The 25,819-nt window shown below is 42.8% G+C and overlaps 1 protein-coding gene across 1 annotated transcript; it reads right to left on the reverse strand.

Annotated features, from left to right (window-relative positions):
- LOC145401804 (alanine aminotransferase 2) lies at positions 1-23,522 on the reverse strand. Its single transcript, XM_080273986.1, has 12 exons — positions 23,359-23,522; positions 16,501-16,590; positions 6,978-7,217; positions 5,917-6,030; positions 4,957-5,086; positions 4,413-4,492; positions 3,894-4,014; positions 3,072-3,193; positions 2,371-2,556; positions 1,484-1,632; positions 1,037-1,133; positions 1-786 (listed from the first exon to the last, which is right to left on the reverse strand). The coding sequence occupies exons 1-11, from the start codon at positions 23,473-23,475 to the stop codon at positions 1,043-1,045; spliced, it is 1,440 nt and encodes a 479-aa protein (XP_080130112.1). The 5' UTR covers positions 23,476-23,522; the 3' UTR covers positions 1-786; positions 1,037-1,042.
- Between the last annotated feature and the right edge of the window lie 2,297 nt (positions 23,523-25,819).

Raw genomic sequence — 25,819 nt, forward strand, 5'->3', positions numbered from 1 at the left:
TAACATTTCAAACTACGCTTTAAAATACTAAGCAATTTTCTCCACTCACTTACTCTCTTTCAAAACACTATGTCCTTGAGCATAACTGATATGTTTCTACTTAATGACAAACAAGTTACTTTCATAAATTCAATTTTACTCATTACCAACTTTGTTTAATTTTTAGTTTTCAATGGACTTTCTTGAATGATGATACTATGCAATGCCTTGGTTCAAAAATATTGGAATAATATCACTAAGTTTCATTTCAAACTCAAATTCTTCATTAAAACACTAAACACTTTAACTCAAAATTTTTAAAACAATATCACCAAGTTTCTTATCAAACTCAATTTCTTCATTAAAAACATCAAACACTCTGCCATTCATTTTTTCTCCATTAAAAACCATCTCTTTCACTTTCTTCTAATAACAAAATCAATTAACTTCACTTTTTTTTTTCTTGCATTAAAATCACTTGGTAAATTTCCAAACTATTATCTTATTTAAACACTTAAGTAACCTTTTTAAACATGATATTCTTGTATAAACATTAATATTGGAAGTTTAACCACGTCATAATACAAACCAAGTCACTTCATACACATCTGCTCATGATTTTCTTGCGTTAAATTACTTCAAACCTCGTCAATCAATTTTCAAGCATATATCCACCATAAAACTTTTCAACTCAATTGTTTCATACTAACACTAAGCAATTTCACACCTTTTATTACTTTTTTTTAGTAGTTAATTTGTATATTTCCTGAAAACTTCTTGTAACCATCTTTCAATTTTTATCAGCATCTGTGAATGAAAAAGTATAATTAGATGGTTTGAAATAACTTGAACTGATTCCATCCCTAATTTCTGTACCATGTGGAAGGTATACACATACTGCACAATTATGCAATTATCGTCATCGTCACTGTCATCATCCTCATCACCCATACCTCTTTTCTGACCCTTGGATAAGGCGAAAAAAGGGTCGAGAGAGCCAGAAAAAATAAGTGACAAACAACGTACAACAGAATGGTAAGGTCCACGTCGCCCTTACCTTAGCTCACTGGTACCGCTCAACAAATTTGGTGTGGAATTCTCGGAACTTCTCCAACATTGTCTTGAGCAGGGCAGGCTGAGGTAGGATGGTTGTTCTGGGAAAAAAAAAAAAAAAAACTGCAGAATGAACAATGTACTGGTAATTGTGTCATCTTACATGGGATTGAATAACAAGCTTATTCAGTGTTACTTTTATCACCATCTCCTTAACTCCACTTTCTCTCCATGCCATCACATGAAGGTGTCCCTCTCTATCACCACTGTTCTTAGAAAACTTTATACTGTATCTCAGCCATCTACTACTAACTTAATCTAAACTTTTCTTCTATGTACATTCTTGTTACCTCTAGATCCACCCTCTCCCCCTCAGTTTAATGAGGCTCCTACTGATGGCATTGTTATGCTCAACTTATGCAGCTCATGACTTCATCACCCTTGTACCTACCTGAAGTGATAAGTACCAGGGCACTGACCAAAGCCAGTGCCAGGCACAATACAGATGCCGGTGTTCTCAAGCAGCTGGAAGGCATAGTACACGTCTGGGGCCTGTCCCGCTGCCTTTGCTGCTTCTATGGCTTTCTCAGGTAGCTTGATCTGGACAAAACAATGGCTGGATAAGGGTAAATGTGGATAATGAACAGATATAGTCATAGGTTAAATAAAAATAGATCAATTCATACAAAACCACCCTCATTTCACAGAATTTTAAATTATCTACAAGCTCAATAGCAGTTCTTAATTCTAGTATTTGGAAGGATCCTAAACTTCAGGACAGGATGTGTGTACGGTACAATTTGGTCATCAAGAACATCACAGTAGTACCAAGCCTAAGTATGGGGTGTCCCGAGGAAAACTATTTATGTGGGTTTGCAATTTATTTTTTGGGAATTAGGGTGGCCAGGCATATTTCATGAAGTTATACTGACTATGATATGAGTGTGGTGGTGGGGGTTAGGTGGAAAGAGCAGATCAAGGACGACATGGAGGGATGGAACGAAGAGGTATATGAGAGGGGTGTGAGCTGGAGACATGGCAGCCTGATGGTGGACAGGGTGAAAGAGGTGATCAGATTGTGGTTATCCCTTCTGGGGTTAAAGCGCTCTGCTGGCAGCAATAAAATGTATTATTTACTGTGTTCCTGCATCCTGAGCCAGATCCACCTAAAACTATAACCAACTCGTCCTTGACCAACTGCCAACCTATCCACCACATTTCACTGAAATTGGATAACAGCTTTCTCAGATATTTTTTACACTAAGACAAACAGACACAGATGAATACATAACTTCCTTCCAATTTCATTAACCGAGGTAATAAAATGACTCTACCCACCTGAGGGAAGGCATACATGGCTCCCTGTACAATATTGCATGACATCCCAGGCACCGAGTTGAATGTCTCTACCACCATCTTGGCCCGCCCTGCTAGTGAATCTAACACTGCTTTCTTCTCTGCCTGAAATTGTTCGTATGATGGTTCTCCCTCTTGTGGGGGGTTGACGACACACTCCATTACTGCCTGTTAAAAGAGAGATCTGGATTTACAAACTACATTCCCATCAGTGGAAGAGGAACAGAAGAAAATGGCAGCAAAAAGAGAGGAAGGAGAGAAACAGAAAAGAGATGAGGAAAAACAGAAGAGGATTCTCTCGCTTGTGGTGGGTTGACTACACACTCTACCACTGTCTGCCGAGTGAGAGGGAGGGGGAAGGGAGGGGAGGGGGGAAAGAGGAAAGACCACAATGCATGGAGGGCTGCACTCAAGAGTAAAGAATTACACAAGCAACCCTGGTCAACAGGGTTTAAATTTCTATGTGCTGAATCATTCTCAATTTGATGTATGGATAACAGAATGGGCTGGGGAAGACTCTATACTTTAACCTCACGCATCAGTTTTCCAAGTGGCCAATAAAACTAATACTGTACCATTACTAAAATTACAATACCAGTAGTAAAAACAGATACGTCCTTTGCCAATTATCAGGAATTTATCATCACATCACCTAAACTGGCCCTATGCACTCACACACATACCTGTCCCAGTGTGGTTGGACACAGCTTGGCAGAGATACTCTTGAGGTACATGGCCTTTACTCGTGGATCCAAGTTGACAATCTCGGCATACCCTCCTCTTAGACCACACTCACCCATGTAGCCTGAAGGAAAAGAAGACAATTTAATAATGAATAAAGAACAAATGTGGTTTTAAAAGGGAGATCAGTTCATGCATCCATCATCTAATCCTGTGTTGTCCCATTGCTAGTGTGGAGACGAGGCAAAGATAATAATTGGTCTGCATTTTAAAAGAATCTCTCTTTCCCTGGCTCTAAATCTAATTCTATTCTAACCCCACAGAACAAGAACATATACCTCCTAGATGATGTACAATCCAGCATTGATGGCCCTGTGGTGCGACGCATCATGCAGCATTCAGTAAGACTCTGTGGGCTATATCCAGCACCTTCACCCACTACACTACCAAGCATTCATTAGGTGACAACAAGGTTACCACCTAAGGTTTCCTGGAGTATACAACACCATTTGTCTTGTCCTTTGGTGTAGTCCCCCTTCTTCATGACTTACAGCCAGCATTGCATCAAAAGAGTGGATGGTGGATCTGTCAACTACGCAATGCCCAAGTTACCAAGAGTGAATGATACCAAGAGTGAATGAAACTGGTACATGTAGGAGAGCATTAAATTTTTCTTTTTCTATCCCACATACTGGAACGGTGCCAACTTTCCTCCTGTACAATGCTAATTTTCCTCCCATAGAATGCTAGTTCTCCTTCTCTAGAATGCTAGTTCTCCTTCTCTACACTACCAACCCTTCTCTCTGTCGCACACCAACATTTACCCTTAGAACAGGACATAAACGAAGCCAACTCCATCTCGCTGTATGGAGGTCCCATTTCACTGGTCACCTTCTTGAACGAGTGGAATTTACAACCTTCAGCATACACGTTGTCTTGATAGACCTGTGGGTGGAAAGACAAACACTGATGACCTGGGTTAATCCTTTCACTGCTACTAGAGAGGGATATGGCTGCTTCACATCAATTTGTACACTAATATGCAAGGTATGGTGATACTGGAAGGATTTATGTAACACAGAATACATGAAAGTGTAATAAAAAAAACAAACTGCTTAAGAAATGGTGTTAGGGAGCTTCCTCGACCTGAGAATATGGGCCTTTGTAACAGCTCTTCCTTAGGGGGAGTGAGTTGGGAGGAAGGCAGTCAAATGGTGGGTGACACAGCAACTTGGAGGCGTTTTGTCTGCGGCCACCATTTGCAAGATTAGGGCGCTGTACTACAGATAGATAGATAGATAGATAGATGAGCATATACAGGCATCAATATTCACAGTGCTCACCTCATCAGCAAACAAGAACAGGTTTCTCTCGTGTGCAAACTTGATGACGGATTCAATGTTTTCACGAGGCAAAACATTACCTGAAAGCAGAAACAAAACTCATAAAAACATATACAGTTCTCTAGGGTCTGAGGAAGTAAAAAAAAAAAAATAATAATAATAATAATAATAATAAAACATGCATTTATATATATATATATAGTTCTGAAAGGAAAAAATCACTCACAAAAACATACATAGTTGTCTACAGTTGGTCTGAGGAACCATTAGTCTTTTAATTGGCCCTTTCAAATCTTACGGGTTTCCCCTAAGTAGATAAAACTGGCCTTAAACAACTGTGAAATGATTATGGCCATGATGATGAAGACTGATGATGATGATGATGATGATGAAGATGACGAGGGGAACAGAGGGACAATAAAGAAAATGTATATGATAACAAAGGTGATGGTGAGTGACAATACTGGAAAAGAATGATAATGAAGATGAACAACACAATGATGATGATGATGATGATGATAATACCAGTGACTAAAACCCATACCAGTGGGGTTGCCGGGGTTAATTACCACCAGAGCCTTGGGATTACACACAGCCTTGGCCTCATTATAAGCTCGTTCCAGCTCGGCCATGTCCAGACCCCAGTTGGTGGACTCGTTGAGATAGTACCCAATCTGAAAACAAAGACAATCAAGTTGTTGATCCCCTGAGCAGTGCTGCAGGGAAGCCTACATGTGGTGACGCTATGCATCCTGAGTGGAACAACTGTGGTGTCAACCTGGGAGCCAAATCTCCCCCTATTTCCCTGCACCTCACTGTGGGAAGGACCCTGGTCCAGCCCTGGTGAGGTGCTGCTGACTTCATAGGGGAATCTGGTCCCTATACAGTGTATTTATTGTACTGTACTTGCAGGATGGCCCCACAGTGGCAGCTGCTTCCCTGTTGTCAATGGGTATGCATGGCCACACAAACCAGAATTAAGCAACAAGCCACTGAGGCTGGGAGGGTCTTTCATTTCATTCCTGCCATCTCTTGATGATTTTATTCAACTCAGGATTTAACATCTGAACTGGAGGTGGTTGGAACTGGAGGTACTAGATGTGCCCTTAAGAAACCACATGAATACAAGACACCTTCCTGAAGCTGAATAAAAACTTCAGGCAACAGCAAGACTAACTGAAAATGTCATCACCCAGGCTCAAGGGATTCAGGGCACAATATGGAATGTTTTCCGTTATATATTCCATGACTTTGAACCAAACTGCTAACAAAGCAATAATGATGATAATAATAATAGTAATAGCCTAGTAATAATAATCATCACCATCATTCAGGCCTCCTTACCCAACTCAGGGCAGTGTGAGGAGTAGCATGTCCAGACAGCCCACGTTTGCCCAATACAATGGACCACACTTCCATTCACTCACCATTCAAGCCCCCAGAATCCTGGTTCTATGTGATGATAAAGATAATAATAAATAGAACACATTATGCCTTACTGTACCTGGTGTAGGTCAAACTCAGCGATGGTGGCAGAATACAGAGGATATTGTGGTATGGGAATCATCACACCAGGCTTGATGCTGTTGTCATGTTTGATCATCATCTTCATCATACCCTGCAACATTCATAATGACAGTTATACTCTTCACTTTGATTCGGCCTAAAACTGCAATTTCCCCATCTTCAATATTGACCTGGAACAAGAAATTAACATTCGAATATGGTGCTAGTCACAAAGAAGTGGTATGAAAAGGATGTAGAGCTGTAGAGCTCATTTTCTGCCACTGAGCTATGTGAAATATCCTGTAAAGGCACCAAAATCTGAGCCAAGTTTTAAGGTGAAAGGATTTTGGTTCTATTCTTATCACTTTCACCTGGTCTCTATGTGTGATCTCTCCATCTTGAACATTAAGTTATACCAGATTAACACTTGAATATAATGCTATTTATACAGTATTGATAATGCTATGGAAAGACAGCGCCATCCCACTGTCTTTTTCTGACACTAAGCAATGTGAAATCAGCTGAAAAAGGATGGCAATCTGGACCAGGCTAAGGTGCAAGAACAACAGTCTACAGCAGGGGAGGCCCGGCTCAAGCTTGAGCTGCATGTAGTTCTTTGATTCAATAAAAGCAGCTCACAAGACAGCACTTGTATCTCCCTAACCACTACAAAGACATCTTAAACATTCCCTAGTGTCTTCCCAAGCACCTTATCACTTCTGAAGTTCCCTAATTCACTTTAACTCCATCTAAGATTATCATAATTACATTCAAGCAACCAAACTTATTCTAATCACTCCCACAGCATTCATTTTCACCCAAACAATTACTAATTCTAATAAACATTCTTATAAACTTAGACTAATCCCCAATGAAGCCCGAGTAAACAGCACTTTATTCTCCCAGGATGAGTGGAATCATCTCTGACGTACCGGTACTCTAACATATTCAATCCCCACCTAAGGTTGTTCTAATCCAATCTGAAGCACCTAAGCACATTCTAACTCCTTCCAAAGCATCCAAACTCATCTTAAACACTTCCAAGTCCTGTACACTTACTCTGATCCCCTCTGAAGCCCCAGCACATAGCACAATATTCTCCCAGGATGAGGGGAACCCATCTCTCCTCTCAATGTACTGTGCCACGTGTCGTCGGATGGCCTCAATGCCGGCGGAGTCAGAGTATGAGCCGATGGAGCCACCCTTACACCCTGCCAGCACCTCCCGTGCCCGCTGCTTGGCATCATCAGGAATGCTGGGATCGTCTAGCAGTGACGGCATTAGGCATATAGACACAACCTGATGGGAAAATGGAAAACCTGCAAGTGTACTAGTCAAAGGGTAAAGCAATCATAATCTTTAAGTCTGTCTGGCATTAGCAAGGACCCTGTACATGATGGTATAGTACAGTACACCCTGGATGTAACTGAGCAGCTGCGGCAGTACACCCACGAGCCAAACTGTCCCACACTCCCTTCCACCTCACCCTGAGGAAAGACTGGTCCCAACCTGGTAAAGCACCGGCTACTACAAGGGGCCACTGGACCCCTGTGTGACGTATACTGTACCGGTACTGTACCTGCACAACAGCCCACAGAAGCAGGGGCTTACCTGTGGTTGACAGGTTTGCTCACTCAGACAGATCGAAGATACGCAACAGTAACCCCCCCTAACTCTCTCGGGTCAGGAAAGTTAAACCTAAGGATGGAAAATGTCTTCTTTCTCTCACCCATTGTGTTCAATTTACCTTAAGTAGATAGACAGGTGAATGGATAGATATACTGGCAGGTGGCCAGAGAGAGAGAGAGAGGGAGGGGGGAACTCTCTCTCTCTTACACACACACACACATACACAGTCATTACAAGTCCGCAGGCATTCACTCCCACGCCCTGAGAGAGAGAGGGGGGGGGAGCTATACTATCCCTAGTCTCTCTCTCTCTCTCTCACACACACACACACACACACACACACACACACACAGTCATTACAAGTTAGCATGCATTCACTCCCACGCCCTGAGAGAGAGAGAGAGAGAGAGAGAGAGAGAGAGAGAGAGAGAGAGAGAGAGAGATTTAGCTTTCCTTTGTGATTCTCTCTCTCTCCATTAACAAATCTCACTCCCACCACACACAAACCCCATTCATCGCCTTTTACGCAACGAAAATTCCTCAAGCTCTCTGATTGGCCCAGAGCTGGAGGTGTGGCCGCCCGCTAGCCAATGAGAGCCCTGCTTATCTCTGACGTCATTGTTGCCATGACGACGCGGTTTAAAGCTACTCTTTCGAATAAATCTACTGTTTATTTCCATTATTATATTGCTATTTTGGTTTATATACATATTTTCAAAAGCCTAATGAGGTACAATTACTAAACCGGCATTAACTTTAGGTTAAAGCATATGTTTCAAACAGACCACATATTTAGTACTGTATGATCAATAATTTGGTTTACATCTATTTATCAATCTACCAACCTTCCCTCCCTTTCCCATACGGTATATATACCACTACATTCCATCCCTTCATCTCATCCTCTGCCTCCCCCTCCCTCACCCCCTCCACCTCACTCATATACACTCGTAGTTAGTCTCACAAATAAATTTATCTAATATTAACATCAGGCAAGGATAACATATAAACTCAATAGCTTTGGAAATAATGATACATGGCAAACACACACTGAAATACATTGAGGTGGTTTGGCCATGTGGGGAGAATGGAGTGAGAGACTAACTAGGAGTGTACGTGAGTGAGGTGGAGAGGAGCCAAAGACGAGATGGAAGGATGGAGTAGAAGTATGAGAGAGAGGGGTGTAAGCTGGGGGAAGGGCAGCGAAATGGCAGGAGACAGGGCGACATGGAGGCGATCTGTTTGTAGCCACCTCTTACAGGGTTAAGGCGTCTGGCAACAAACAGATAGAAAAAAATGATAAATGGTAAAAACACGAGAACTTAGTCAATAATGTGGTTTTTCTTTACTCAATGAAGGATAATGATATAATTGGTACTGATTACAGGTATGAGAGATATGGTGTTAAGTACAAGACGCGAACTGATTGGCTAATATCGTTCTCTGCACACACACACACACACACACACACACACACACACACACACACAGCAGGTCATCAAACTGTGCACGCCCTTAAAATCGCCCTATTAGGAGTCGTGTTGCAGTTAGACCCTCAGGGGGGCGCCAGGCACGGGTCGGATTGCTGTGTCGAGGCGATGATGATGATAATGATGATGATGATGATGGTGATGATGATGATGGTGATGATGAACACCCACCAGCCCATTACAGCCCGTCATTGGGAAGGCATCTCTCACAAGGCAATCAGAAAGCGAGTTGGCAATCAGTGTGTGTGTGGGCCCAAGACAATATCAGCCAATCAGTATATATCTCCTTATTCCGGGGACGTCTCGTGTGTGTGTGTGTGTGTGTGTGTGTGTGTGTGTGTGTGTGTGTGTTACTTTCATCCTTTCATCACCGAATGACCAATTTTACCTCCGCCTACAAAGCAGGACGAAGGTTTATGTAATCGCCCGCGTCTGTCTACCTGTCTGTACATTAAAAAAAATGGTTATCGGCACCAAGATACCATATTTTCTTAGCGTTGGCGGAAGTCTCTCTCTCTCTCTCTCTCAGAAGACGTGGCAGAGGCATCTTTGTGTGTTTGGGACAGCAAGACGCCTGATTGGTCAATTTAAGGGCGAATATCGTGAGACACCTGGGCGACTGCTTTCCTGGGGCCAATGAATATTCCGCATATTCTGCCTAAACATCATCTTTTAAGCTATTTATCTCTAGATTCTGCAAAGGCCTATTATTTATATCTTGAAGCTATTACAGACTCGTCAATAGAGTCGTTTTCTCACTGCCTCAGAAGACTACCTCAGTGGATGAGAAAGGTAGGAAGACCCCTGATTGGTCGATTAAGGGGTGTGTACCGTGAGACACCTTCTGATTGGCTGGCTTCCCTAAGGCTAATATAACACGACCTGTGATTGGACAGACAGGGCCAGGCGAGTACTGTAAGGCGGCCTCTGATTGGCTGGTGGCTTTTGCGCGGGAAAAGAGGTCAATATTGTTCCTCCCGCCACAAACTTCCTAAAGGTGCGTTGGTGTCACACACAAGGAATCGACGGCCTCCTTTACCGCTCTATGGGACACTTCGATTTTGGTACTGAAGCAGGGACGCTGCCAGGATTTGTGTGTGTGTGTGTGTGTGTGTGTGTGTGTGTGTGTGTGTGTGTGTGTGTGTGTGTGTGTGTGTGTGTGTGTGAATCGATTTTTCTCTACCTGTCATACTTCGACTATAATACTCATGGAGTCATGGGGGTGCCGCCAGGATTTGTGTGTGTGTGTGTGTGTGTGTGTGTGTGTGTTTCGGAGGTGAATTTCTGCTGCCTTTATTCTTGATGCATGGCTGCTTATAAAGTATAAAAATATATAGATTGAAAAACGCAACTGGGAGAGGGAGAGGGAGAGAGAGAGAGAGAGAGAGAGAGGGGGGGGGCAATACAGGAAATTAAAGATGAAATGATAGGGATGAAAAAGATATGCAAATGTATGTATGTATGGCATGTACGTATGCATGTGTGTCAGGAGAGAGAGAGAGAGAGAGAGAGAGAATGCAGTGGTCAATGTATGAATTATTTCTATCTGACATTTCCGACATCAGCGGAACTCTTTCTCTCTCTCACCTTTAGCTGTCAGGCAATGAAGAAAAATTAAGTGGGTGAAACTGGAGAAGCGGAGGGAGAGGGAGAGAGAGAGAGAGAGAGAGAGAGAGAGAGAGAGAGACATTCACTAATCAGACACAGCTAAACAATAATGTATACATACTGCAAACCATACACACACACACACACGATACGCACATAGATCAATACATACCCGTACATAACTCAATATCATTGACAGACTAACATGTCTACAGTACATCAAGAGGAAAGAATGTACATACACACACACACACACACACACACACACACACACACACACACACACACACACACACACGAATCATTTGGACATGTTAACCGCAGATATCTACCTGGACTCTGTGTGTGTGTGTGTGTGTGTGTGTGTGTGTGTGTGTGTGTGTGCTCGTGTTGGTTACCTGCCACTACATAACCTGAATTCCTATCTAGGCTACCTACCTACCTACCTAGTAAGTTATCTACCTACCTACCTACCTAGTAAGTTATCTACCTACCTACCTACTTTTGGCAGCGTATGTACAAAAGTTATATGCAGTCTTATCTATCTATCTACGTAAATACAGTACTGCTTGTATCCATATTCTCTCTCTGTATGCCATAATATTCCATACTTTTGCACCACCACTGATCTGTTAACAATAGTCACACATTTGGCTCTATTCATGCTTACATTTAATGATTATTTTTGACACACACACACACATAATCGTCTTATGACAGAATTACAAACAAGCATTCTGATAGATTGAGAGAGAGAGAGAGAGAGAGAGAGAGAGAGAGAGAGAGAGAGAGTGAAGAAACAGACGCCGTAAAAGGGTGAAGTTGTCCTCTTGGCTGGAATTCTTGTGACAGGAATTCCGTCGATAGCTTTACATTATTCTCTGTCTGTCTGTCTGTCTGTCTGTCTCTCTCTCTCTCTCTCTCATGCAGGCCCGCTGTATATCAGTACATATTGCTCCCTTTCCCCCCTCTCTATCTGCTCATATCCAGTTTCTCTCTCTCTATACAACAGAAAATAAAATATCTCATCCCATTTCCACACACACACACACACACACACACACACACACACACACACACACACACACACACCAACCCACGTGTGACCTTGAGTGTACGCATGGCAACACAGTACACATAGAGAGAGAGAGAGAGAGAGAGAGAGAGAGAGAGAGAGAGAGAGAGAGAGAGAGAGAGAATACCCAGTGTGAGAGAAAAAAGCCAGCTCCCTTCACAAGCGACTACATCCTATCCCACCACCATTCCATCAGTCGCGCCCTCCCTATCATTATCTCTCTCTCTCTCTCACATCCTGTTCCTTAGTCACACACGCTCTAGACAGACAGACTGACACACACACACACACACACACACACACACACACACACAAACGCACATACAGTATACTTGCATGCTAATGTACGTCTGAACGTTCATACCTTACAAAAACGAGATGGCCTACACATACACGATACATACATACATCCACATCAACCTACACACACACGTCCACATACATACACGCGCATCGATACACATAAGTAGTCAACCATACACAAAAACGCAAACACGTACACAATCACTGCTGCATACACCACTCACCTAGACCTATAAGTGCACACACCAATACACTGACATACCCAGGTATCAGTGCACACATACCAATTAAGTGACTCATACACACATACGTACACAAAGTAAAATCATACGCGAACATGCCTACATTAAAGATTCACAGATGTACGTATACCTAATACTTTTACACACACACACACACACACACACACACACACACACACACACACCTAGCGACCTCCTCCCCCACACACACAAACTTCATCCCTCAACGCACACATTCCTCCACACACACACACACACACACACACGGCAACCCATTTAGTCATGGAGCAACACACACACATACATACACATAGCAACACACTTCTAAAAACACACACAGGACCCGACTTCTAAAAACGCACATATAATCCATCCCTAAACGCACATAGCAACCAACTTCAAACTCAAGCACATATACATACACATGCCATCCCTACACACAACCCCGCTCCACACACACACACACACACACACACTAACTAACTATTTCCACATCCACGACACAAAGGTTACTGACTGGATAACATAAGTAAGGCATTACAGGGGCTGTGGCACTTTTATCCACTCCCCCCTCGCTCCCCCTCTCTCTCTGTCATCACCCAGTTGCTCTACGGGGGAGGGGAGGGGGACTCACCTCTTATACAATGGTTTTGGTGGTCAAATTTAACTCATACACTACCACAGTTATCCTTTAGGGGCGACTTACTTCACCCCTAGAACGTGCTTCGTATCTCATCTATGTATATATCTATTTAGTATTATTTTTAGCTGGTCCCATACGAGGTATTAAAATGAGACATGGTTATACTTACAAATTACACACGTGCAGTCTGTGTTCATCTATTTGCCTATCTATCGTACTGTGTGTGTGTGTGTGTGTGTGTGTGTGTGTGTGTGTGTGTGTGTGTGTGTGTGTGTGTGTGTGTGTGTGTGTGCGCGCGCGTGTGTGTGTGTAATAACATGCTCCTCAATACCAAATCCACACCTACATCATACAAACAGCTCTAGTGAATAATTAAACCTGTTCTTGTCCTGTTTGTCCTGTGTGTGTGTGTGTGTGTGTGTGTGTGTGTGTGTGTGTGTGTGTGTGTGTGTGTGTGTGTGTGTGTAATAACATGCTCCTCAATACCAAATCCACACCTACATCATACAAACAGCTCTAGTGAGTAATTAAACCTGTTCTTGTCCTGTGTGTGTGTGTGTGTGTGTGTGTGTGTGTGTGTGTGTGTGTGTGTGTGTGTGTAACATGCACCTCAATACCAAGGCCACAGCTACATCATACAAACAGCTATAGTGAATAATTAAACCTGTCCTTCACGGTTCTTGCACGTTACAAATTCCTTCACCGTGAATAATGCATGATCGAACCTTTCCGGGAATTGCACTCACGCCATAAGTTCGTGTGCGTGTCCCTTGTGTGTTATCGATTTCAGAATGTTCAATTTTGGATGAAAAAGAACACTACAAGATGGCAACTTTGGGCCAGGTTCGAGTGGAAGTAGTATATCAGGTATCTCTCTCTCTCTCTCTTAAAAACCTCGGCTCCAGAATCTTTAAGAAGGTCCCAAATGTCTAAGATCAGTAGCACAGTTTGTTGGAACGGGGAAAATAGTAGCCTACAGGACGTCCATTTACCCCCTGCATTAAATGCTTTATATACGAAGTGTGGTTAACCAAACTAATTTATACATGAGAGAGAGAGAGAGAGAGAGAGAGAGAGAGAGAGAGAGAGAGAGAGAGACAGACAGACAGACAGACAGAGAGAAACTATGTAAGGGTTAAGGCAAGGAAGTGAGCTATTTCTGATGGTCACTTATATTTAGCGGCACGTGACTTGGCGAGGAACTGTTCATGATCACGTACATGTACGTATTTGTAGGCCTAAGGAAAAGTGTACTTATGTATGTAATGGTCTATGGAAGCCGGTGTACGTATTGGCTACACACAGCACCAGTAAATTATGTGTATACATGTACGTAAGCTCATGTGCACAGGGTACGAAAACGTGAGATTGTGTAAGTATATGATGCCAAAAGTTTATGCAGGTATATATGTATGTATGCATGTATGTATGTGAAGACATGGAACCCTGTGTACGTGTACACATGAACTTGGAAGGTATGCAGGTGTGAGCGGAAGCTGTACACTTGTATAACATCCGGGACAGCAGTTGTGTACATATATAACTTGTGTATGTGTGTGGTAGGTGAGCTTTTGTAAGCCAGGAAGCTGTATGTATGTAAATTATGTACGTTAAAAGGTAATGTATGTAGGCATGTAATATTTATAGTAAGCAGCGAATAGTGGCTTATGTGCTGAACATATATATGGTATATCAGTGTTATCCATCAGTAGTCATCTATCTATCTATTGCCAGACGCCTCAATCCCGTTTGGGGTGGCCACAAGCAAATCGCCTCCAAGTCGCCCTGTCCCCCGCCATTTCACTGCCCTGCTCCCAACTCACGCCCCCCTCTCTCATATACCTCTCCACCCCATCCCTCCATCTCATCCTCGGCCTCCCCCTCCCTCTTCCCCCCTCAGTAGTGTTATTACAAATGACACTGATGTTACACAATATGAAACCTAAGTTTGTGGAGAGGCATGGTAAGTTGACCTGCTGTCATGATAAGGTACACAGTATATAGCTTATGTATGTACCGGTAGGGAGGGATGGATCAATGGAGGGATGGATTGGTATGTATGTAACAGTATGGATGGATGGATATGTAGCCTATGTGTGTACTGGTAGGGAGGGATCGATAAGTACGGTATGTAGGTGTGAAGGATTATGTATGTATATATGTGTGCACGTGATCAGCACACCACGTGCCTCTACATACGTGACAGATCAGCTGACAAGGAATGAGGTGAGCAAGGCAGGAGGGGAGGGGGGGGATAGGCATGGAGTGGGTGGAAAGGGATGAGAGAATGACAGAGAAAGAGATGGAGGAAAGGAAATATGAAGGGAGGAGAGAAGGAGAGGGGAGGAAGAGAGAAACAGACAGAAAGGAGAAAGATGACAAGGAGAGATGACTTAGAGAGAAAGGGAGAGGAGGTAGGTAGGCGAGAAAGGGGAAGAAAAAGAGAGAAAATGGAGGGAAGGAAGCAGAGGGAGGGAAGAAAAGAATGGAGGAAAGAAGTGAGGGAAGGAGGTAGGGCAGGCATGTGACAGGTAGTTAATGAGACTAAGGAGGCTGCCAGGTACTTGACAGAGAGAGAGAGAGAGAGAGAGAGAGAGAATCACGAGACGAAGACCAAACATCCACCCTTGGCAACTGTATGACTCTCTCTCACTTCCTCCCGCCTTCTCTCTCTCTCTCTCTCTCTTTCTCTCTCTCTCTCGTTTTAACACCGTTCTAAACATCCGGTCTATCTGCCCATATCCAGTTTCTCTCTCTCTCTCTCTCTCTCATATTTCAATTAAACACAATTAACCTTGAAAGACAGTTTAGCAAATTATGAATGCAAATGCGTGTAAACTTTAATGAATGTGAATTAGCTTCAATGTGAGCGAGCTAGCTTTAACTTGGGACAGTGTTGAGTCATTTGAATAGTTCCCCTTTCAGGCCCCTTCACGTGGTGGCACTAATATGACCGGGTGGTGGAGCCGCCTGGTCATGTCTCTCAATTCCCTTTCTCTCTCTCTCCCCACAAAGGAGGAAGGCGTAGTGCAGGGGAGGTATTGTCTTCAGCCTGCAGTCCACTGTGTTCACGAGATGACGAGGTCTTGGTTAATTACTGATAGCCTTATAGGAGAAATTACCTTCCTACACTGGCTAATTACACCCATAAGATCTTAGGTAATTGTGGCTTCATAATGGTTGAGAGTTGGACACCATGAGACTCCTCTCCCTCTCTTCCGACACACACACACACACACACACACACACACACATGGCCGTAAAGCACACTTACACAGCCTGCATACACACGTACAGACTCAGAGACAGATAGAGTTGAGCATCGAGGAAGTAGTCATTGATATGGGGGAAGAGGAAGTTCCTAATGAGAGAGAGAGAGAGAGAGAGAGAGAGAGGGGGGGGGACATGCAAACAAAAGCTACAGTATTTATATAACAACTCAAAGGGTAAACGAAGAGACATTTAATAAAAACATCATAAGCACCACCAGCAGCATCATAACCTCTGTTCCCACCTACGGGGAGAACTAATCATCCTCGGTGCAATGGGCCACACCTTCATCCACTGAGGTGCTAGCCCATGGAATCCTTACCTGTCTGATAAACGTGATAGGTTTCTGTCCCATGGCGTGTGCGTCTCCTATGTTGGCTTTTGTCACTGTTTGGAAGGGTTTTTGCGCCCCCTGTGGAGAGAGAGAGAATATGGTTAGGAAAATAGAGTAGTGTGTGTGTGTGTGTGTGTGTGTGTGTGTGTGTGTGTGTGTGTGTGTGTGTGTGTGTGTGTGTGTGTGTGTGTGTTGAAGTGTTTTTGTTGTTTAAAGGGGAAAAACATGTAGGCTATTCCCACTTCACTTCCTCATTCTCTCTCCCTCCCTCCCTCCCTCTCTCTCTCTCTCTCTCTCTCTCTCTCTCTCTCTCTCTCTCTCTCTCTCTCTCTCTCACACACACACACACACACACACACACACACACACACACACTCACACACACACACACACACACTCACACACACACAATGGATGACGCACGTTCTCTAGTCGGATCTTTGTTCAGGTCAGAGCGTCGGCCTGAGAGATTAAAGTTTACACAGATAGACAGACCTGAGAGAGAGAGAGAGAGAGAGAGAGAGAGAGAGAGAGAGAGAGAGAGAGAGAGATACGGTAATATAAACACATGGATCAAGAAATAAAACAATGACAAAGACACTGATAGACACAGAACCCGTAAACAGAAACAAGAATAGTTACATTAAATACGACAAACAGTACCGTACCCAACCATCTCCCTACCAATCTATCACCTGCCTATCTATCTGTCTATTTATCAAAGTCTATCTGGCCACTGGGTACGCTTATGTGAAGCTACAGAATGCGGTGAAAGCTTTTGGAGTATCATATAGAGCCAGGATTTCGGAGGCTTAAATGATGTGTGAATGGAAGTGCGGCCCATTGGACTAGGGCAAACTTGGGCTGTCTGGACGTTGCTGCTCCTCACCCTGTCCTAGGTTGGGAAAGGAGGTGCGGATGATGATGAGGATCCACCTGGCTACAGTGGCAGGGAAATGACTGATGAATAGAACGGTAATCTGAAGCACAGCTGTAAACATGCTCGCTCTCTCTCGCTGTGTGTGTGTGTGTGTGTGTGTGTGTGTGCGCAAAAAAGCACTGTCCCAGTACAAATACCGATACAAAAGCAATAATAACACACACACACACAAACACACACACACACACACACACACACACACACACACACACACACACACACACACACACACACACACACACACAGCTCACATATTTTCCTACTGTGCTGCAGTACGGTATTTCCCAATGGTACGGTAGGCAACCCCCCTCCCCCTCTCTTACACAGTCCCACCTAACCTACATACATGCAACTCGTCCCTCCCTCCTTCACCTTATCTCTCTCTCTCTCTCTCTCTCACACACACACACACACACACACACACACACACAGGGCAACCTTTTGGCAGGAAACCACACCGTGTATGTAACAGACAAAAACAATTCATTCTATATTCGTTGTAGCTATATGCCAAGTAGGAGAGAGAGAGAGAGAGAGAGAGAGAGAGAGAGAGAGAGAGAGAGAGAGAGAATCCCTCTCTCACGTGCCAAACCCTTACTACCCTTCCATAAGCGCATAAACCCACTAGACATTTTTCTCTTCTCCTGCCAAGAATCTTAAACCACTAAATCAATTCTAAAGCTGGTGCTGTAGAGGGACGCCTTCACGTGGTGGCACCTGGCGGCTCAACTGCCTGGTTACACAAACTTCCTGTAACTACTTCCCTATTCCCTAAAAGGAGGATGGTGGAATCTGATGACATACAGCAACAATCTAGCCTGCCTCTCTTACCTACAGTATGTACAAAGGCCTCAATCCCGTACTGGTAAGGGTTCTCCAAAAAGCTCCATGTCACCCAGTCCTCCAGCATCAGGCTGCCCTATCTCCAACTCACAACCCTCCCCTCGTATCTCCACCCCTCCCCTTCATCTCATCCTTGGTCTCCACCCCTTCTGCACCTCTCACATAAACTTTCCTAGTCTATGGGGTTATAAGGCACCTGAATGCACTTATTGCCAGAGTATTTTCATCTGATGGAACTGGACCATCAATTTGATTTACTACGTCATGGTTCACAGAAATTCAATATGCCTCAGTTATGGGGAGGGAATACATGTCCTTGGTTACTAGTCAAATCAACCACCCCAATGTGTCCTTGGTTACTAGTCAAACCAACCACCCCAATGTGTTTGCACTTTGTCTTCAACTGAGTGACTTGGTTTGGGATCTCTGCCAGGCTAAAAGAAGTCACCAAAGTCAAATTAACCTTCCCATCTGACTCTACCTGACCATCACCTGAGCTGAATGGGGGAAAGAGAACCTGTCACGTTAGAACAAATGTACGATACTACTGTAGTTACTAATACAGTCCTATATCCTGGCTAATACCAAATTATTTTATTCATTTGAGAAACTCTAGGATTAACATGGACTTAAAATGTCCCTTGTCTACCTATCCATTACCTACCTATTTACCTGCCAACCCATCAAATGCTTCAGCCTAATCCCACATGGGGTGGCTACAAACAAATCGCCTCCCTGTCGCTCTGTCTTCCCTCATCAGGATGTCCTTCTTCCAACTCACACATTCCTCATTCATATGCTTCTGTACACCATCCCTCCACTCCTTGGTCTCCAATGCCTCACTCACATACAGTCTCCTATTCAACCTCTGATTCTCTATTCTCTTCACATGGCCACACCATCTAGGAGTACCTCAACACTTTCCTATAGAGCCACAACACTGCATGTAAATTTCTTAATTAGTCTGTCTGTCCTTAGTATGTACGGTAATAGTTATAGCTCCAGGTTCATCTGAAATGTGAAGCCAGTGGACTGCACACCAAATCTGTCCTCATTTCACAGTGCACCATCCTCCACTAGGGTGATTAGGGAAAGGAAAGAGGGATGTTTGTATAACCAGGCAGCTCCACCTCCCCTGTCATATTGGTGCCACCACATAAAGGCATCTCTCCAGCACCTGTCTGCCCCTAATGCCAAGATATATAATCAAAGTGCATCTGCTGCCCTGCTTACGAAATACAGTAGATATATACCGGTATACTAGTTCATGTTTTAGTCAGCGGCGAGGCCAGTGGACCGTGTAAGGAATGTGTTTATTGTGATGGTTTATATAACTTTGCTGCAATGGTAGTGAAAGATGCCCCCCCCCCTACACACACACACTCTTCTGCCCTCTCTTCCTTCCGTTCCTCTCACATGACTGCCTTCTCTCAAAACCATACTTGTACATAAAACTCCCACACACACACAAAACTACACACACACACATACCGGTACATAAGAGAACTAATTCCCTCACACACATGTACACAAACACACACAAAACTACACACACACGAACATATGGTACAGAACATAAAACACTCCCACACAAATTGTACAAACACACACCCACACAAGCTCCACCCTCCCTCCCTCTCTCAAAACCACACAACCCCCCCCTCTCATCTACCTGTTGGCACTCTGGCCCTCCACAGGTAAAAACATCGTCTTCGCACTATCATCACTGCCAACCAACAAAGACCTACAAGCACTAGATACAAAGCAAATTTACAGTGGTTTAAATACTTCTATCTACCAGTCTATGTATTCTCTATCTGGCATCATTTCTTACCTAACCACCAGTACCTACCCATCTATCCACCTAAGCACTATACTGTATACCTATTCAAGTACCTACCTACAGTACCGTATCTATCAGTCTATTCTTCCACCTAGCAGGCTAACTTTACCTACTTTTCTTCTTACCTACACATCTAGCGTACCTACCTTCCTGTCTACATATTTACCAACCTACCTATTACAGTATCAAACAATACCACTTTATTTTATATTTTTGCATCTTTCTACCCACTTGGTTACCTATATATCTATCTACCTATCTGGCTTTACATCTATCTGCTTGCTTATTTATCTAACTAATCCTACTTCCACAATAGAAAAAATTAATGGCAACAATAATGAGTCACGAGATTTGATTTGAAAGGCTCAACATGGCCATTAAATAACCGACATCCAGCATCCTACAATTTCTTTACAATGGATGGTATTAATAGAAACAATTCATTTGTGTTCATCTGACAGCCATTCATCATTCCCACGACTAAAATACTAAGTCAAGGTGAGGTGAAATTTGATGCGCCTTAATTATGTGGTAGGAAAGAATCTCCTTGGTTACTCGTCAAAGTAATCCTCCAAGCTGACTACAAATGGCCATCAATTAAGCTAAAATGGGATTATGGATCTCTGACAGTAAACACAACAACTACAGCAAGATACAACACTGGTGCCTTACCTTACCTTACTAAACCTAACCAAAGCCAACCTACCCCAACTTCATCTAACCTAACTCACCTTACATTACTTAACCTAACCTGACCATAGCCAACATAATCTTACCAAACCTCTCTGTAAAACACACACACACACACACACACACACACACACACACACACACACACACACACATGAACACACACACACATGAACACACACACACATGCACACACAGCTTACTCACAGATTTCAAAATGCAAAACAAATCAAGAGTATGCTGTCTGGTAATGAACTTTTACCGAGTGACTCTACGTGAATGCTTTTAAAAACCAAACCAGCATTCCAATATTGTCGGAATGGCCAGCACACCACTCAAATTAACCAGATATCATCAATGAACCACCAGTCTGATTAGCCATTATGCTAAAAAAAAAAACATTGACTTACACACGCTTCACTGTATTTTTACGTGACTGGGAGAGAATTCCAAATGCTTGAATGTGGGGTAAATGAATGTGAGGCCCATTTTTTCTGGCCTCTATGGACGACATGGGGCAGTGTGGGCTTGTGTTCACCCGATGGAACTGGATAACTCGTGAATTCTGAGCATTATTGATGAGGTAGGAATGATTCTCCTTGCTTATTATCAGTCTGGAATGACTTTCCTTGATTAGTCAGTTTGTTATTGTCTGAAGGACCTGGATCATTCCTAACATGAACACAGTCATGGTTCTTGGAATTCAATGAGCCTTAGGTATGAAGTAGGAATGAGTGTCCTTGGTTACTAGTCAAATTAATCCTCCAATCTGACTACATGTGGCCATCAATGGAACTAAAAGGGGTTAGGGATCTTTGTCGGGTAAACGTGCACTACAATTCTTTCGTTCTCATCTTCCTGAATCACCTCCATATAACTCCAAACAGGGAGAAAGCAGACAATGCTGATGAAAATAATGGTGAGTGAATGGGTGTGTGGACCATTCGATTAGGCAAGCCACAGATTACTCCTCCCAATGTTATAAATGACAGACACCGGTACCTTACATACAAGCAGCAGTACGGTAGCTAAATCAAAACAGACATCACATGGATTCAACAGCTTAGAAGGCATGACAGCAAAAGACATAAAAACCACTCCCTTCCATCAGGCTCTCTCTCATGTTCCTCCTTATCAGTCATGAGATACTGTAAGATAAAGATAACACAGCAGTTCCTAACACACAGGCATCACTAACACACATCAAGTCCGGAATAAACACCTCCTTTCTATGATGAAGATATCTCTTTATAATGCATTTGTTGTAACCAGGCAAAGACCCCTAACCCCTTTTGGCTCAACTGATGACCAAGTGTAGGCTAGTCGGACTGCAGGAATGATTTGACTGGTAATCAAGGAGACTCGTTCCTAACTCGTAACTACAGCTCACGGTATCTCACACAGCCACGTCTTAGTACTGTATGCAAATAAGACTGGCTCAGTTCCATCAGCTGAAAACAGACCATAACAAAGATAATAGCAATGAATATCGGTACACATGATGCTCGGTGCTGATGATGGTGATGCTGAGCCAACACCAGCAGCGTTGAAAAGTATGCTGAAGTGTTTGTTATGCAGTGATTCATGAGCAATTAATTAAACAATATACAGTATGTCCATTATCATACATCACTCAATGTGATTCACAGATACATATACGTACACCCCTTTTCCCTCTCTCCTGCACACACAAGCACTGTACAATACCTCTCTTTCTCTCACACACACACACACACAGAAACCTGCAAAACCATTTCCTTCCCTAGAAAAACGTTAAACATGGCCAAAATCAAGATCCAACCAATCTTTGATCCTTCTCCACTGCATTCTAACGTACAGGTACTACTGTATATGTAAAAATTCATGGAAAACTTATACTGTATATGTATATAATGGAAAGGAAAATGGGTATATTGGCAATTTTGGATAGTCAAAGTTATTCCGATTGCGTTTTCTAACCCAAAAAGTTATTCTGATAGCTTTTTCTAACCTAAAAAGTTATTGTGATTGCTTTTTGTAACCTAAAATGCAACAAAAAATCAAAACTTCATATGAAAATATTACTGCATTTAATTTCTTAATACCAATAGGTCAGATATGGAAGTTATGAATACTGAAAAAATATATATATATACCAGACTCAACATTCATGATACCGTCCTATATATGCAAACAGGTAACTATATAACAGGAAACATTAATTTGGTGGATACGGATAGATAGGCAAAGGTAGTTACGGGCATGGATTTACAAACACCAAATCATATATATACTGAATCATCAAACTGATATAGATATATAAATTTTAATAAACTAATACATGCATGTACAGTATCATCAAAATAAAAATACAAAGAATAAAATATGAATGCAATTAGATTTTGGGTCTACTGTAAAACAGTAAAGTAACCGAATTCCAAGTTTCAAAAATTAATGTTCACTATAAAAATAACAGGTTATGGGAAACTTATGAGGGTGGTGCGGAAACAAAGCAACTAGTAGACTTTTTTTTAACGTAAGATAAACTTACGGCTTGCAGTTCCTTCTCGATGGCCGTGGCTCGAATCACCAATGGGCCCCTGACGGCATACTCCATTTTGATGACGTGGGGGTTCATATTTTCCAGAGTCACCACACGTTGCTCCATTTTGGCGGATGCTGTGGAGAAAGCGGCGAAGAGATGCGGGTATGTACTTCCTCTGTGGAGGCTGGGCGGGAACTGAGCCTGAACGCGGCCAGCAGCCCTAGCCAGATGTAAACACGCAGACGACATAGCCCAAACCACTCACTCTCCTTCACAGTTTTCCTAATATCTCCCTTCTCCCGAAGGTTTTTGTCGATCCACTGGGTTCTATGGATAGTCGAAGAGTTATGCTACGATCTGCAACGGCTAAATCACTATGTTGTTTTTAAAATCCGGGCTAAAGCTCGGCTAGAACTTCGAGTGACACTCAACAGCCAGGACACATCAGCTGTGACCATGACTGACTACTCGTTCTAGTACTGGAGGATGTTCTAAAAATAAATACTATTAAGCGGTGCGAAATAAACCATTCAGTCACATAAACTATGAAAAATATCTAGGGTCATATAAATATATTTCGGAACTAAAAAATAAAGGATTTGGGATATATATGAGGGACAGGAATTCACTGTTGATATTGACCATCACATCAAAGGATATTGTTGGAACAGGGATGACCGGTTTTGTTACCATGGTTTCGCTTTTTTGTACTCAAGAGTGTAACGTTTCACGATATGATAGGTAGATGCAGTTTACAGATAAGAAGTACTGTAGCCAGTATATATATATCACTGTCATTCTCGCCCAAGTCTTTTTTTTTAAATGCGGGTTATTTGAATCCCTACCATATGAAAAAACATTATATATATATATATATATATATATATATATATATATATATATATATATATATATATATATATATATATATATATATATATCCTCCTGTCTATGACAAACGCCTTAATCTCTAAGGAGGTATTATCGAACACATTCCGTGTCATCCTGTCCTACGAAATAAGGCTGCCATCCCTCCAACTCACCCTCATTCCTCACCACCCAGCTTTATTCCAGCCACGATATGTATATCCCGTATCATTTGTATCATATTGCTTATAAAGGCTCCAACATGCTCAAGAACGTCAACCTTGGTCACCTACTGGCAGCTCTCCATGCTGCTCAATCTCTAACAGCCTCCCTATTTAGTCCTGAGGTCACACTCTATGACCTCATCCCAGGTCTGCTTTTGTTTACCTCTTGCAGCCCTACCCCCATCATTCACACTTCTCACCTCCTGCACCCAACTGTCATCCTCAATCCTCTCCATATGACACCAAACTATCTCATTCTGCCCCTCCTCATCACAAAAATCACCAATACACTCCAGTCCCATCCTTCCTCTTAACAGACTGCATTCCTTTTCTCTCACACACAACACTCTTTCCACCTCCTCTCCTACACAATCTTCCTTACACTGGTGACCACATCATTGTCATTCCAACCTCTGTTCCCACCTAAGGATGGGGTGAGGTGGTCCCCGGAGAGCAATAAAAAAACTGATAGAAGGAAACACCAAAAGTCAGCCTGTCAAATTGGCCACACACTCATTCACTCACCACCGAGGCCCACAGAATCCTGACTCCACCCCACAGTCATGACCAGCCACACTTGCATGCTTCATATGACTGGACTGGTGACTGTACAAAGAAGCAACAACACAACTGAAAGCTTATGGGCTTTCTGATCTCTTTGCACATGAGAATAAAAATGGGACATGTTCCTCTGAGCTAGACCCTATTAGACCACATAGCCCTGCTAGGTGACAGGAAGGCACTACCCCTCCCAGCACAGCAGCTACCAGGCATGGCTTTAACACACGACCCCCCCCAGTCATGAGTCCAATGCTTTACCACCGAGTCATCCTGTCCCCACTGCATGAGAAGAAAACGAAAATCAATGAGTCCATCATCCAGACCATTTTTTGTCCCACTGGGAGCGTATGTGCCTTGGGATAAACTACTGTCTTTACATTTAAGGCATGAGTGACCAGCCTCATTCACCCCTGGTGGTATTATGTGGGCAATAAACCCAAACCACCATCTGTATGGAAACCCTTCTGGACCCCATTCATTTGTAGTAACTTCATCCACTAGACTGCCTGGTATCATTAGGCTGTATAGTTACCATCCAATGTAGTATATGATGTCCTAGCTTGCAAGAAACCATTTGGCTTGTAACTCAGTGTAGTCACCTTAAGTTTGCACTACATCAAGTAAATGAATGGTGAGCATCCTCATCAACCATTTAGGAAAAAAAAAAAAAAAATTGTACCTATAACAATACTGGTGTACAGTATATGAAACACCAAAAAACAGCTAAGCCCATATGGACTTTTTTTAGTTAAAATCTGCATTGCACTGTTGACAAAAAGAAGGCAATAAAACTGTAAAGGTAGATGAAACAATAC

This window comes from Coenobita brevimanus, chromosome 56, assembly GCF_032717465.1.
Source record: "Coenobita brevimanus isolate Jiangsu-jjx chromosome 56, ASM3271746v2, whole genome shotgun sequence".
NCBI classification, from domain to species: domain Eukaryota; kingdom Metazoa; phylum Arthropoda; class Malacostraca; order Decapoda; family Coenobitidae; genus Coenobita; species Coenobita brevimanus.